Raw genomic sequence first — 17834 nt, forward strand, 5'->3', positions numbered from 1 at the left:
GTTAAAAGGAGAAAATGTCATTGTCTCAATTATAAATAATTAGAATAATATACAAGACGAATGGAGAACATGAACATTTGTTGAAATACAGATTATTGGCAATCAGATCGAATTAGATAATTTCTTCAGTTTCGCAAAGTTAACATTTTTTGTTTCAAATTTACACATGTTCAGTAAATCAAAAGTTAAATCACAAAAATACTGAAATCCGAGGAAAATTCAAAACGGAAAGTTCCTAATCAAATGACAAAATCAAATGATAAAACAAATCAAGCGAAAGGACAACAACTGTCATATTCCTGACTTGGTACAGGCATTTTCAAATGTAGAAAATGGTGGATTAAACCTGGTTTTATAGCTCTAAACCTCTAACTTGTATGACAGTTGCATCAAATTCCATTACACCTACAAAAGTAGTTATACCGGAAATAATGCATCGAAACACTTTTATTTAATCGAAATAACCCAGTAATGACAACAATCCCAAAGCTACAATCACTTACTTAATAGACCATAACATTTGATCTCAGTGGCGGATCCAGCCATTTTAAAAAGGGGGGATCCCAACCCAGAGTAAAGGGGGGTCCAACTATATGTTCCCATTCAAATGCATTGATCGGCCAAAAAAAGGGGGGTTCCAACCCCCGGAACCCCCCCCCCCCTTGAATCCGCCACTGGATCTGAGATACCAGGCATAAACATATAAATTAAGATCTACTGGCAAATATTCAATAGATTTTAGTCAAGTCTACAACAATACTGTTAAAAGAATCCACACTTATACATGTTAGATATATTCTAGAATAGTTATGCTTATACGTATGACAATAGAATTGGTTGCAGATGACTTAACGTATAAAACAACACAATTTTCTTATTCAATGTTTCGTGTAATTCAAACACTGGTATGTTAACCTTTGTTGTATAGACATTAAAAGGTTGTTTATTTGTCAATTAGGAATATTATCTTGTCAATTCTCACCATGCATGTAGCATTTTCATATACAAAACATAACGCATGGTAGTCTGTGGAACTCTTTTTAGACTGTTAATGAGAGAAAATATCTATGCATCAAACATTGACAGTCAGATATAATTGGGTTAAACAAACAAAACCATACCTGGAGAATCGACACATGTTATCAAAAGATAGTTAGAAACAACGCTAAAGTAGCATAAATTCCATTGAAAAATAAATCCAACAGTAGTTTATAGACGTACAAATCGAATAAAACAATAACGATAATATAAATCAAGTTACAAAAAGTACCTAGACCGGGTACTTTCACTGTGCATAAAGTAAAACAACAAAAATGCCGAACTCAACGGAAAAATTCAAAACGGAATGTCCCTTAACAAATGGCAAAACAAGCTCAAGCACATCTAAACAACTGTCGTATATAGTTATCAAAGATACCAGGCTTATAATTCGTATACCTGACATGTAGAAATGTATTATGTGGATTAAACCTGGTTTTAAAGATTGTCAGATACCATTCCATTATATTGATATCAATGTGTGAGCAAAACAAACAGACATAACAGAAAAAATGAGGCCCCTCATGGGGGGGTCCTAGTAATCACATAATCACCATTTTTTTGCCAATATAATCACATAATCATTAAATATTTGCTTATCTTTAGTAATCAAATAATCATTAACTAAAAATACAGTTCTAGGTAATCAAATAATCATGAAATATTTGGCTTAATAATCAAATAATCATTAAAAAAACGGCCAAGTAATCACATAATCAAAAACCCCATGAGGGCCCTCAAAAATGTCAAATATTAAGATACAGCAGTCAAGAATATCAACATTTACACGCATTAGGTAATTATAGAAGCAATCCTCTGAAATATGTTATGTCGTTAACTATGGATAGCACCTATAAAAACTAAACAAACTAGTAATGATTACAATTTCAAAACTATATTACCATAACAATACTCAATAGATTACAACAATAGAAATATAGACAACTAATTTACACTATATTTACTATACTTCAGTAGATGTCTTCCTGCAATACCAATAATTATGTTGTAGCGTTGATACATTCGAATGACGCAGTTTATTATTGTACTGTTGTGTCCTGGTGTATTGTCTTAAATTCATGTGAGTTGTCTGTTAGTAGTCTGTGGTTGACATGTTGTAATGAACTATTAGATTATTTGTTTATGTATTTCTCTGTCCAGAGTGTCATGTCTATTTGCACTGTATTCCTGTCACACTAGTTGTCATTTGGAGGTATTTTTAACATTGCCATATCAGCGGGAGTTTTTTTTTTTTGGGGGGATAGCAATGAAGCAGGGTTCAATCCATCCTTTTTTTCCCTGAAATGTCCTATACCAAAGCAGAAATATGGCCGTTTCTATGTATGTTGGCGTTTTGTTTGTAGTGTTTCGTTATTCCGTTGTTTTCCTCTTATACTTGATATGTTCCCTCGGTTTTGTTTGTGACAAGAACTGTTTCCACTTAATCGATTTGACTATTGAACAGCTGTACATTACTGTTGTCTGTATTTTCGAATTCACGATACAAATTTTAAGTACTAGTATAACGTTTAACTGGCGTATATACCAAAAAATGTGTTTAAAAAGTCGGTCAAAAATTTAAGTTCAAGAAGAAAAAAAAACATTCCATAGGGAAAAGATCAAGTTAGCATTTAATCTGCTGTTTATTGTTGCATAATCTGAAAGTAATGTGCAGTGTTTTATTTGTTAACTCTTGATTATCAAAAACGATGTGGTATAATTGACAATGGTAATGTAAAACTCCTCACAAGAGACCACACGACGTAGAAGATAACAACTATAGATGATGGAAGTGTTTAACGACCTTAACTGGATATACATTCCTCCCACGGTCGGCTCGGTGCCCGAAGGCCTTCAGTAACCGTTTAAATAATTTTCTGCCATCGGTCATGAACAGGTGGAGGACGCCATTTTGGTAGGTCGCCATATTGGTTTTGTGAGTGGTTTTGGTTTTTCTTTTGTTGACTATTTTCATATAACAACTATAGGCCAATGCAAGAGGCATTTAGAATTCGTTAATGTTGCATTATTGTATAATTTTCTTGACAACATAAAAATAAGAAGACATTTGTTTGTTTTAGAGTGATTACGTTTATAACACAATGTTGACTAATGTACCACAATTTTGACATATTTCTCTAATATGTCTATTTGGTCAGCTCACACATTGTTGTCAATATAATCGAATTATTTGCACCTGTCTTACGAGTGAGTGGTTTTGCAAGCTTTAAATCCAGTTTTAATTCACTATTTTCTACACCTGGAAATGGCTGTACCAAGTCAGTAATTTGACAGTTGCTTTCCATTCGTTTGCTGTGCTTTTAATTTTGCCATTTGATAAAAGACACTCCGTTTTGAATTTTGCCATTTGATAAAAGACACTCCGTTTTTAATTTTGCCATTTGATAAAAGACACTCCGTTTTGAATTTTGAGTTCGGTATTATTGTTATTTTAAAATGTACTGAGTTAGTGCATCCGGTCTAGCTACATTTTAGTATCATGATCGGTATTTTCTTGAAGGATTTATTCGACTTAAACGTCGCTAAACTACTGTTGTAACTTATTTTGTAGTGCGATCAATGCTACTTTATCGTAGTTTCCAATAATATGTCAATAGACTGATTGATTGTTGGTTGCTGTACGCCGTATTAGGGAGCTACCATTTGATTTTTATGGGGGGCTAGGATGAAATTTGAAAAAAATAGGCAGGACAGGAGTTTTGATTTAAAAGAAGGCAGGATGAGACACTTTGCCAAAAAAAAAGGCAGGATGACAATTTAGGTAAAAAAAGTCAGGATAAACTAATAAAAAAAAAGGCAGGATCGAATAGAGTGAAAAATAAAAAGGCAGGACAGAGATTACAACTAAAAAAAAATGCAGGACAAAATTTTTGATACTACCCCCACCCCACCCCCTAAAAATCAAATGGTAGCTCCCTTAGCACAACAAGGCTATATCGCGGCGACTTATAGAGTTGTGGTCTTGTATGCTAAAAAACGGTTTAATCTGTTTGACTATGTTTGACACAAAGATATTTTCCTTGGATATCGGTATATTTTTTGTTATTTTACTTGAATGTTAAAAAAAAATAAAAAGTAAAATCACAAAAATACTGAACTTAAAGGAAAATCTAATCGGAAAGTCCATAATCACATGTCAAAATCAAATAACACAAACACATCAAAAACGAATGGACAAGAACTGTCATATCCCTGACTTGGTACAGGCATTTTCAAATGTAGAAAATGGTGGATTAAACCTGGTTTAATAGCGCTAACCCTCTATCTTTGATGACAGTCTCATCAAATTCCGTTATATTTACAATGATGCGTGAACTAAACAGACATTATAAATAAAAGAGGGACGAAAGATACCAAAGGGACAGTCAAACTCATAAATCGAAAATAAACTGATGGCGTCCATGGCTAAAAATGAAAAAGACAAAGAAACAAACAATAGTACACATGACGCACCATAGAAAACGAAAGAATAAACAATACGAACCCCACCAACAACTAGGGGTGATCTCAGGTGCTCCGGAAGGGTAAGCAGATCCTGCTCCACATGTGACACCCGTTGTGTTGCTTATGTGATAACAAATCCGGTACATAATCTAATTCGGTAGGTCACATTCATGAAAGGGAAAGAGATTGTAGTTACGACGTAAAAAATAGTCAAAATATGGGTACAGCAGTCATCATCGTGTAACAATTTTAAAAGGAACAGTTTAACAGAACACAAAAACATCTATCTATTTAACAGAACACAAAAACATCTATCTACAAACTTCATTCAAATGGTTGGTTTTATTTAACAACTGTAACAGTAAAAAGTCAGCTTTATCAAAGAAATTGTCATGGAAACGACGGTTATCAACAAAGATTCTAAATTTTGGAAATTGATTTTTTTTAGCTAGTTGGCTAACATATTATATGTCTCCTCCGCTGAACAAAATAGGAGTTCGAAAAAGTTATACAAATCAGATATATAGGGAATTCAAAATTTGTTATTAGTATAATAACAATTTAAAAAATAACTACCTGATAAATTTGTTGGTCAAGACATTCTTGGTGAAATAAATGAAACTTTTAAAATGTAATGTCGAAAGAGATTTTTGACAGACTCAGTTAAATTTTGTGCTAACATCAATGTAATGTCGAAAGAGGTTTTTGACAGACTCAGTTAAATTTTGTGCTAACATCAATGTAATGTCGAAAGAGGTTTTTGACAGACTCAGTTAAATTTTGTGCTAACATCAATGTAATGTCGAAAGAGGTTTTTGACAGACTCAGTTAAATTTTGTGCTAACATCAATGTAATGTCGAAAGAGGTTTTTGACAGACTCAGTTAAATTTTGTGCTAACATCAATGTAATGTCGAAAGAGGTTTTTGACAGACTCAGTTAAATTTTGTGCTAGTAACATCAATTATGTTGACATTGAGATGTCTTTGTTCGAGTATATCAGTGAATGTCTGTGTCATTAAAACACCTCTTTCATTCGCTTGGGTTTAAAAAAATAAAAATAAAGCAATTGATATTTATTCCATTCGTAGATGCCCCGAATTCATTTGTCATTTTTTTTTCAAATAACACAATTTCAAAAATTAAAAGACAATTTTCATTCACCATTTCTAAAAGGTAATTAAACTTGAAAAACTTACTGAAACTTTAAACCATATTGTAACCGAATATACCCAATAAGGTTCTACTTAAAGGTCAAACCGAATTTTATTCATTTTTGCTTGAACTTAACTGCACTGGTGCTAATGCGACCTTATTTGCTACTTCATAAACTGATTAATTAGTAATCCCTGCCTCCGGTAAAACCTTTTGATTGGTTTCACTACATTTCATACAAATGATAATTTGATCTTAGTCATAAATTGAATATAGTTGATGAACAGATAAGAAGAAATGATGAACTGCATAGTAACAAAATTTATCATATTTGACCTCGTTATACTCAGGGTTTATATGACGTAATAGAATTAGGTAACAATTATCATAAATCTTCGTGCAAACGATTACAACAACAACTTTTAATTCATATCAGCCGAATTCACAAAGATACAGATAGCGATCTAAATATTGTTCACTGAATAAAAATTGAGATTGTTAAATTCCACATTTGCAATTAAATTGCATGATGATTACTCTCAGGAATTTAATACAACCTGGCGCGTTCATAACAGAGCACAAATAAACAACAACGGGTGTCACATGTGGAGCAGGATCTGCTTACCCTTTTGAAGCATCCAAGATCATCCCCAATTTGTAATTAAGTTTTTGTTGTTCAGTTTTTAGTTTTCCGTGTTGTGTTTTATACTATTGTTAGTTTGTTGATCTTATTTTTTAGCCATACGGTTGTCACTTTATTTTCTATTTGTAGGTTTGAATAACTTATATTCGGGTTGTCTTTTGTGAAGAAATGTTCAATAAACAACGAAGCAGAGTGTAGGTATAAAACTCACGTAAATGAAAAAAAATAAATGATAAAAGATGGGCGAAAGATACCAGAGCTCATAGATTAAACTCATAGATTGATAATAAACTAACAACATCATGGCTAAAAAATAAAAAGACAAACAGACAAATAATAGTACAGAAGACACAACATAGAAAACTAAAGACTCAGCAATAAAATAGACAAACAACAAAATAAAAACTCAAAACACACAAAACTTATTGAAAATAACTAAAACCACCAATGACATGAGACGAATTAAACAGTTCCTTCTTCAATGGTGATATCTGTCCAATTCTTGATTTATGTATTTTGTCATACTGCAAGAAATTACCTACTTTTTACATGTTAAATGTGGTTGTTTTAATTTTGATTTCAATGTATATTTTTATGGTAGTGTCTCATATAAGACGATATTGGCTGGAATTCTTTTTACTTATTGTTCTGTTTCTATGACATTGTGTTTATATATAGATATATTGTAATAATTTAATTTTGAATGTAACGCATCTTCTGATTGGCTGACGTTATTTTGTTATCAGCCCATAGACATAACTTAGTCATGTGACTGTGACGTCATCAACGTTTTTTCATGGTTTTCTATGGTTTAAAATGGAATTTAGAATTAAATTATATGAAATGGCTGTAATATTTTTTGTCTATTCGAAATAACATAAAAAATGTGGTGCACACTGTTAAATAACCCCCTATGCGCGTTATTCAGTGTGCACCAAATTTTTTATGTTATTTCTTCATAGACAGAACAAATATTACAGTCATTCCTTAATTTATTTATTGATTTATTTTTATTCCAGTTATAAACCATTGGTTCATCTCAAGTATCTATCTAGATTTAAATGAAATAGTACAAAACATTGAAGATCTGTATTAGTATGTTCTTTTTTACCCAGCTGATTTGGTGATTTTGCAACTTACAGTCTACCCATATTATTTTGCAAAGAATTTCCCTCAAACTGGTGCTAGGGGCCATCTTAATAAACAGTAAAAGAATGTTATGCTCCATATTGATTGCATCATGCCTTCTTGAGATGAAGAACAGCAATATTAGCACTGTTTATTTGCTTTTTGTCATTTCTTTTGCTGTGCATGTACTGATTTCGATGTCATGGATGTATACCCCATATCTTTTGTTTCTCTATCATAGTAACGGTTACTCTTTGTAATAAAGAAAACTTTACCAAATCCGACTTTTACTGGTTTGTACTGCCTTTAACACCAACTTATGCAAGAAAAGATTATGGTAAAGAATTTGGGCAATGTCTCTAAATAATACAGCATATTGATCATGATGTGAGGTATATGTACCATAGGATAAATAAACTACACATTTTTTGGGGAGTTCAACTTATTCTATTACATATCTGAATGTTTTAAAAATAACTGGATAATCTATTCAACAAATACAATCATTGTACAGTGAAACCTGGCTAGACCGAATCCTGTATTAACCAAACATGTTCTTAAGCACCATTGTATCAAATTGTATTGGTTGTGAACCTGATAAAACTGAACATCAGCCAAAACCGAACAAAATATTAATTAAGTTCTGAAGAGGTTTGGTTTAAAAAGGTTTCACTGTACTACCGTCAGGCTGTCTGGATCATATTGTTTGTTTTTTTTCCTTCACTTTTGTGTACACTTTAACCTTTTTTGAGGAGTTGGGTGTTGGTGGTTGAAGAGTAATTTTTGACAGTTCTATTTATTGAGTTACTTGTCATTTCTTTATAATGCATTAAAATGACAATAATGATTTCAAAAACACAGTAAAATATCACCACATGCCTTTTAGTAAAACCTTATGACATGGAAACTTGTTTTAGAATTAAGTACTTTTAAATACAAAGTGGGTGTATTAGTTGTAATCATAGAAAAAAGATAATGACAAAAACATGAGTTTATTTACAAATAAATATGTATATATATATATATATATATATATCACAGAATTGACATGGAGTAGCCGTAAGTACACAAAACAATTTGTCAATAAAGATATTCTGTATACTTCAGCTTCTGACCAGATTTATTCCAATAATTGAAAGCCTTTAAGCAATAAACTTGTCAGGTTTCTTATCCAATGGATTAATTGCTTGTACTTGAGCACTTTGTATAAGCTTGTGATATAACTTTATTCTTCATTAAGTTACTATAAATGGTATGTTAGAAAGACATAATCGAGTTATCATCTCCTGACGTCAGATTTTTACAACTACAAAACAACTTGACGAATATTGCGGAAACCCCTCATTGTCACATAATTTCCGAGGCACAATTTGAGATTAATAGGTTGTTCATTTCTTTTTATCTGAAATTGAAAAACCTGATTATTCACAGTTAATTTTTCACATATTTTCAATGAATGCACTTTCCACATGTAAAATTTTATACCGATCATTTTTTGCCAACAGATATATTCTAATCAAGTGTTAGCTGCACTTGTAGTTCATCTAGTTTTCCAAATTCCCAGTTGAGAAATTCTATACACAAACTTTTAAGTATGAGCAATTCATTATGTTTGTTTATGCCTTCCATTGTTTTATTTAATATTAAACAAATGTTAGATTTGGTGTACTTCACGACTAGTGCAACCTTTAACCAATAATTTATTATACAATCATATTGTTATTTTATCATAAAAACAATACAGAGTTACTTAATGAGATACCTGGCAAAATTGTAGCAATCTTAATTTACCTAAATCCATAAACATACAAAAACTGCATTTCTAATTAAACGTGTGGTAAACATCAAAAATACTTTTTTTTTTTTTTTTTTTTTCATGGATTCTAATTTTTACTGCCATTTAGATTATGTATCTACCTTGAACAATGTCATAAGTCAGAACATTAACATCTTCACAATCTCTTTTCACGAAATAAAAATCAATACACACACTTGAATTTAAAAAGATCTAAAAGCAAAGGAATAACCCTTTAATTGCTGATCTTCAAAACAAATTCAGAGTGAAGGGGTACAAAAACTCTTTCTTCCCTGCAAGTTTAATAGAACCACAATCACTGGCCATGGATTAAACTGAGCTTTTCAATGCTATGGGTTCATTTTTATTGTTCAAATACCATTTTTTTGAATATCTGGGTAAAGGAAAACCCTCAAATTAAAAGGTTAAATAAAATACACATTTTCTAAAAGCCTCTACACAGAATCCTCAAAAATTGGTATTCAGGAAATAAATGAATCTGCGGTAGACAGTGGTGTAGCCAGATTTTTTTTCTAAGTTGGTGCCCACTGACTGCCTTCAGGCATGCTTCAGTGATTCCCTATATAATCAACCAAATTTTGTTCACTGAAATCACCCCTCCCCCTTTTTCCCCCAAATCTGCCTCTGGTAGATAACATTCCTGTAACCCATCAATTTTGTGTTAATAACTCACCTATGAGATGAAATTTTTTAGAAATATTCTGCCAGTCTCTGGTCGTCTCTCAACCTCCTGTCTAAAGCCATGTACTTGTGTGGTGCAGTCTCTTTATGTCTGAAAAACAAAACAATTAATCCATAACCTGAATTACAATTGAATATTATCTCTAATTCATGGAATAAAAAAGTTTAGTATAAGGACTATTTCAGGAAAAAATATATAGAGGGATTGGACGACAATTTTTTTATATCCAATCACCCAAAATTTTATGATCATATTTTGATACAAAATGCCATTTACTTCTATCCCTATTGCCCACTAAAAAATATCATGAGGTGTTCAACTCTACCAAGTTATATTTCCTTTCAGACATGCTTTTTAAATTAGATTTTAATTATTCTCAGGAAAGCATTTCTCATACATAAATTTTATAATGACGTCTTAACACGAATTTAGTGTAAATAGGGTTAGCACTTTTAACAATTTAACAGTTTCAATCTTCAACTAAGCATCTATAAAAATCATTATAACAGACAAGAGAAAGAATAATTCCCTTCTGGTTTTAATCAATATCAACTAGATTTTCTCTGTTTTATTTCAAAAATATTAATCATTGACAGATTTTGCCGATAAATTATTATTAAATGACTTTTAGCATGTAAGGCATCACAACATAAATATTTACGCTTATTAGAAAAGGTCACCTGTAAATAATTTAATGGCCCTAGACAGGAATATAAAACCATCACACCAAAGGTTGTATGCACTTTCAATCTGATTAAATACCGATCCTGTGTCTGTGCTTCACTTGCAAGGATCTGCCAACACTCCTTTATCCTTTCTGTTCTGATAAATTTTAAATCAACCAATGACATTTCTGCCTCCATATTTTCATAGTTTTGTATCATTATGAAACAAAAATTTGTTCCCAGTACACGGATGCCCGACTCGCACTATCATTTTCTATGTTCAGTGGACCGTGAAATTGGGGTAAAAACTCTAATTTGGCATTAAAATTAAAAAGATCATATCATAGGGAATATGTGTACTAAGTTTCAAGTTGATTGGACTACAACTTTATCAAAAATAAACAAACGGATGCACAGACAACAAAACAAACACAAGCACCGACAAACAAATGAATGCACGGACCAGAAAACATAATGCCTCTCTACTATCATAGGTGAAGCATCAAAACTGAGTCTCCTAAAAGGTCTTTAAACAGAATAGAGCATTTTCAGATCTTTGTAATGGGCTGCCTCCATTTTGAAAAAAAAGGTCCCACACCATGGATCCCAAACTGAGGACTCCTGAATTGCCATCGTTTGCTATGGTCTGAAATTTCAGAATTTTGTTAGAAACCTTTCATTGCAGTGGTAAACAAGAATGTGTCCCCTGAGTACATGGATGCCCCATCCGCACTATCATTTTCAATGTTCAGTGGACAGTGAAAATGGGGTAAAATCTCTAATTTGGCATTGAAATTAGAAAGATCACATCATAGGGAACATGTATTCTAAGTTTCAAGTTGATTGGAATCCAACTTCATCAAAAACTACCTCAACCAAAAACTTTAACCTGAAGCGGGACAAACGGACGGACGGACGCACAGACCAGTAAACATAATGCCCATAAATCGGGCATAAACAAGAACGTGTCCAAAGTACATGGATGCCCACTCGCACTATCCTTTTCCATGTTCCATGAACTGTGAAATTGGGTAATAATCTAATTTGGCATTAAAATTAGAACGATTATACTAGTTTCAAGTTGATTGGACTTCAATTTCATCAAAAACTACCTTGACCAAAAACTTTAACCTGAAACTCCCACTTTCATTTTCTATGTTTAGTGAACCGTGAAATTGGGGTCAAAAGTCTAAATTGGTTTTAAAATTAGAAAGATCATATCATAAGCAACAAGTGTACTTTGATTCAAGTTGATTAAACTTCAGCTTCATCAAAAACTACCTTGACCAAAAACTTTAATCTGAACGAACGCACTACCTTGACCAAAAACTTTAACCTGAATAAATGCACAGACGAACGAACGAAAGCACGAACGGAGGCACAGACCAGAAAACATAATGCCCCTCTACTATCGAAGGTGGGGTATAAAAAGACATGAATGTAACAATTATAAGTACAAAAACTGATATACTATATATAATAGATACTAACCTTGCTAATCTGAGTTCTAACATATGGATTTTAAAGAGTGTTTCTTGACAGAATGTCATATATTTTTCCTCATCTTCTTTATTACAAGATAACTGGTTCTGGTGGTACCAGGCCTGCTTTTCTGTTAACATTTGAGTTTCCTGTTAAGTATATGAACATATGAATTAATGATTACCAATTTAGCTGACTGTTCTTTTTTCATTAAAGGCAAAGCTATTCCTATTTTTTTATAATCTTGTAATTTCAAATCTAAATGCATTTTTAACCTCCTTGTAAATGTTGGTAATATGTACCACCAAAGATAATTTGAAATTAAATTCATAAAACTGAGAATGGAAATGAGAAATATGACAAAGAGACAACACCCGACCAAAGAGCAGATAACAGCCGAAGGCCACCAATCTGTCTTTAACGCAGCAAGTAAATCCCACACCTGTGGGTGATCAGAAATGATTACAAACACTTACTATTCCAGTTTTAAAACAAGAGTGCACACACTGAAATGTCTACACTAACAAAGGCCAGAGGCTCCCGACTTGGGACAGGCGCAAAAATGCGGCGGGGTTAAACATGTTTGTGAGATCTCAACCCTCCCCCTATACCTCTAACCAATGTATTAAAGTAAACGCATAACAATACGCACATTAAAATTCAGTTCAAGAGAAAAATCCGAGTCTGATGTCAGAAGATGTAACCAAAGAAAATAAACAAAATGACAATAATACATAAATAACAACAGACTACTAGCAGTTAACTGACATGCCAGCTCCAGACTTTAACTAAACTGACTGAAAGATTATGATTTCATCATATGAACATCAGGCACAATCCTTCCCGCTAGGGGTTTAGTATCATACCATCATAACATATATGAGAAGAACATAACCCGTGTCATGCCAACAACTGTTTTTAGAATAAATGTGTTTAGTTCCGATGCAAAGACCTAATCAATGACTCAATGAACCATGAATATGAGGTCAAGGTCAGATGAACCATATGGGGCAATATGCGCAATTGTTTCTCCATAGGCCGTAATGGTAACGTTTTCTTCTGTTGCTCAGCCCATATCGTAAACTTGTATATGTATGATGGCTTGTTTCGAAGCTGAGACATTTTTACATATGTGGTTAAATTTTGGGGTACGAAGTGTGATTCATTTTTCCATAATTTAGCAAACCCCGAGTATCCTTTTGCGATGTGGCTCCTCATGGTAAAAAATCCCATTTTTAACACAATAAGTTCTTTGAAATTTTAATACTTTGAACACATTTAATAGCTCCATGGTTTTTACACATTTATTCTGTGTTCCCTTACTTTCTAAATTAACACTAATGGTTCAGCTCAGTCATTTGTTTATCATAGAAATGTGTCAAATATCCCTACACAGAGATTTTTTGTTTACACGTGACTTTTGTGTTCCTCATTTCAAGGCGCATTAGGGGTATGTCCCATATGCCAGGCAGACATGTACAGAGCTCTAACAATGCTTCCATACAACAAATATAGTTGACCTATTGCTTATAGTTTAGTTTAAGAAACTAGACCAAAACACAAAAACTTAACACTGAGCAATGAACAGTGAAAACCAGGTCAAGGTCAAATAAAATCTGCACGACTGACATATAGATCATAAAATATTTCCATACACCAAATATAGTTGACCTATGACATATAGTATTAGATAAAAAGACCAAAACTCAAAAAACTTAACTTTGACCACTGAACCATGAAAATGAGGTCAAGGTCACATGACATCTGCTCGCTAGACATGTACACCTTACAATCATTCCATACAACAAATATAGTAAACCTATTGCATAAAGTATGAGAAAAACAGACCAAAACACACAAACTTAACTATAACCACTGAACCATGAAAATGAGGTCAAGGTCAGATGACACCTGCCAGTTGGACATGTACACCTTACAGTCCTTCCATACACCGAATATACTAGACCTATTGCTTATAGTATATGAGATATGGACTTGACCACCAAAACTTAACCTTGTTCACTGATCCATGAAATGAGGTCGAGGTCAAGTGAAAACTGTCTGAGGGGCATGAGGACCTTGCAAGGTACGCACATACTAAATATATATATATATAGTAATCCTATTACTTACAGTAAGAGAGAATTTAACATTACAAAAAATCTGAACTTTTTTTTCAAGTGGTCACTGAACCATGAAAATGAGGTCAAGGACAATGGACATGTGACTGACAGAAACTTCGTAACATGAGGCATCTATATACAAAATATGAAGCATCCAGGTCTTCCACCTTCTAAAATATATATCTTTTTTGAAGTGAGCTAACACCGCCGCTGCCGGATCACTATCCCTATGTCAAGCTTTCTGCAACAAAAGTTGCAGGCTCGACAATAACCAACCAAAATTCAAGATTATTTATTGCAATTTCAGGAAAAGCTTCTTACAGATGTATGTATCAGATATCAGAATTCAATTGAGTATCATTGCAATACTGACCTATTTACATTATTGTATAAATAAAAAAACCTTGAAATAAGTTTTTAATCTACACTATAACAATGTAGAGTCCTTGACATGTCAAAATCATACATCATAAATAATTTATCCCTCAATCTATTTATTCTAAATTGGTAAATGGGATTGGAAAAAGTATTTTTTTAATTTCAGTTGACATTCATAAAAACTATATACTATGATTTAAGCCCTTGATACTGATCCTATAGGCAATCTGATTTTCATGTAAGTTCGAAACTAGAGGCTCTAAAGAGCCTGTGTCGCTCACCTTGGTCCATGTGAATATTAAACAATGGACACAGATGGATTCATGACAAAATTGTGTTTTGGTGATGGTGATGTGTTTGTAGATCTTACTTTACTAAACATTCTTGCTGCTTACAATTATCTCTATCTATAACAGTACTTTCTGTGGAAAATGTTATTGAAAATCTTCAAATTTTAAGAAAATTGTTAAAAATTGACTATGAAGGGCAATAACTCCTTAGGGGGTCAATTGACTATTTTGGTCAGACTGACTTATTTTTAGTTCTTACTTTGCTGTACATTATTGCTGTTTACAGTTTATCTCTATCTATAATAATATTCAAGATAATAACAAAAAAAACAGCAAAATTTCCTCAAAATTACCAATTCAGGGGCAGCAACCTAACAACCGATTATCCGATTCATCTGAAAATTTCAGGGCAGATAGATCGTGACCTGATCAACAATTTTACTTCCTCTCAGATTTGCTCTTAATGCTTTGGTTTTTGAGTTATAAGCCAAAAACTGCATTTTACCCCCATGTTCTATTTTTAGCCAAGGTGGCCATTTTGGTTTGTTGGCCGAGTTACCAGACACATTTTTTTAACTAGATACCCAATGATGATTATGGCTAAGTTTGGTTAAATTTGGCACAGTAGTTTCAGAGGAGAAGATTTTTCTAAAAGATTACTAAGATTTACGAAAAATGGTTAAAAATTGACTATAAAGGGCAATAACTCCTAAAGTGGTCAACTGACCATTTTGGTCATGTTGTCGTATTTGTAGATCTTACTTTGCTGAACATTATTGCTGTTTACAGTTTATCTCTATCTATAATAATATTCAAGATAATAACCAAAAACAGCAAAATTTCCTTAAAATTACCATTTCAGGGGCAGCAACCCAACAACGGAATGTCCGATTCATCTGAAAATTTCAGGGCAGACAGATCTTAACCTAATGAACAATTTTTTCCTGTCAGATTTGCTCTAAATGCTTTGGTTTTTGAGTTATAAGCCAAAAACTGCATTTTACCCCTATGTTCTATTTTTAGCCATGGCGGCCATCTTGGTTGGTTGGCCGGGTCACCGGACACATTTTTAAATCTAGATACCACAAGGATGATTATGGCCAAGTTTGGTTAAATTTGGCCCAGTAGTTTCAGAGGAGAAGATTTTTCTAAAAGATTACTAAGATTTACGAAAAATGGTTAAAAAATTGACTATAAAGGGCAATAACTCCTAAAGTGGTCAACTGACCATTTTGGTCATGTTGACTTATTTGTAGATCTTACTTTGCTGAACATTATTGCTGTGTACAGTTTATCTCTATCTGTAATGATATTCAAGATATTAACCAAAAACAGCAAAATTTCCTTAAAATTACCATTTCAGGGGCAGCAACCCAACAACGGAATGTCCGATTCATCTGAAAATTTCAGGGCAGATAGATCTTGACCTGATGAACAATTTTACTGAGTGTCAGATTTGCTCTAAATGATTTGGTTTTTGAGTTATAAGCCAAAAACTGCATTTTACCCCTATGTTCTATTTTTAGCCATGGCGGCCATCTTGGTTGGTTGGGCGGTGCACCGGACACATTTTTTAAACTAGATACCCCAATGATGATTATGGCCAAGTTTGGTTAAATTTGACCCAGTAGTTTCAGAGGAGAAGATTTTTCTAAAAGATTACTAAGATTTACGAAAAATGGTTAAAAATTGACTATAAAGGGCAATAACTCCTAAAGTGGTCAACTGACCATTTTGATCATGTTGACTTATTTGTAGATCTTACTTTGCTGAACATTATTGCTGTTTACAGTTTATCTCTATCTATAATAATATTCAAGATAATAACCAAAAACAGCAAAATTTCCTTAAAATTACCATTTCAGGGGCAGCAACCCAACAACGAAATGTCGGATTCATCTGAAAATTTCAGGGCAGATAGATCTTGACCTTTTGAACAATATTACCCCATGTCAGATTTGCTCTAAATGCTTTGGTTTTTGAGTTATAAGCCAAAAACTGCATTTTACCCCTATGTTCTATTTTTAGCCATGGCGGCCATCTTGGTTGGTTGGCCGGGTCACCGGACACATTTTTTAAACTAGATACCCCAATGATGATTGTGGCCAAGTTTGGTTAAATTTGGCCCAGTAGTTTCAGAGGAGAAGATTTTTGTAAAAGTTAACGCAGGACGACGACGGACGACGACGACGACGACGACGGACGACGACGGACGCCGGACGCCAAGTGATGAGAAAAGCTCACTTGGCCCTTTGGGCCAGGTGAGCTAAAAAAGTAAGCTTATTTCAATGTTTTATTATTTAATCCATGTTCCTGAAGCAATAGTCTGGACATTGTACATCATATCTTGGGAATGGTGCTGAGAGATTTTTCTTATGTAACAATAAATTAACAAGAAAGTGTGTCAACAAAATTATTTTAGACTTATAAATCAAATACCAAAAAGGGACAAAACACACTGTCTCAATGTCATTTCATCTTATAAGCTTTTTTTCCAACAACAAAAAAACATCTTATGAAAAGAACTAGGTAGGTAATGATGATATTTGCATGATGTATAAAAAAAGAAGATGTGGTATGATTGCAAATGAGACCACTCTCCACAAAAAAATGACACACAAATTAACAACTAAGGTATAGGTCAGCATACAGCCTTCAACAATGAGCAAAGCCCATACCGCATAGTCAGCTTTAAAAGGCCCTGAAATGACAATGTAAAACAATTCAAATGAGAAAAATAACCGCCTTATTTATGAACAAAACAAGAATGTGTCCAAAGTACACGGATGCCCCACTCCCACTATCATTTTCCATGTTCAATGGACCGTGAAATTGGATAAAAAATATAATTAGGCATTAAAATTAGAAAGATAATATCATAGGGAACATTTGTACTAAGTTTCAAGTTGATTGGACTTCAACTTCATCAAAAACTACCTTGACCAAAAACTTTAACCTGAAACATGCACT

General features: G+C 33.1%; 1 protein-coding gene across 2 annotated transcripts in view; it reads right to left on the reverse strand.

The window, feature by feature from the left end:
* Positions 1-9917: 9917 nt before the first annotated feature.
* LOC143069497 (dynein regulatory complex subunit 7-like) overlaps positions 9918-17834 on the reverse strand; it is a 35978-nt gene continuing 28061 nt past the window's right edge. For both annotated transcript variants that reach the window (XM_076244172.1, XM_076244171.1), the window contains 2 exons: positions 12083-12222; positions 9918-10016 (listed from right to left, as the gene is read on the reverse strand). In XM_076244172.1, coding sequence (XP_076100287.1) covers positions 9935-10016; positions 12083-12222 — 222 coding nt within the window. In that variant the 3' untranslated portion in view covers positions 9918-9934. The remainder of the gene's footprint in view (positions 10017-12082; positions 12223-17834) is intronic.

This window comes from Mytilus galloprovincialis, chromosome 3 (assembly GCF_965363235.1).
Source record: "Mytilus galloprovincialis chromosome 3, xbMytGall1.hap1.1, whole genome shotgun sequence".
Taxonomy (NCBI): domain Eukaryota; kingdom Metazoa; phylum Mollusca; class Bivalvia; order Mytilida; family Mytilidae; genus Mytilus; species Mytilus galloprovincialis.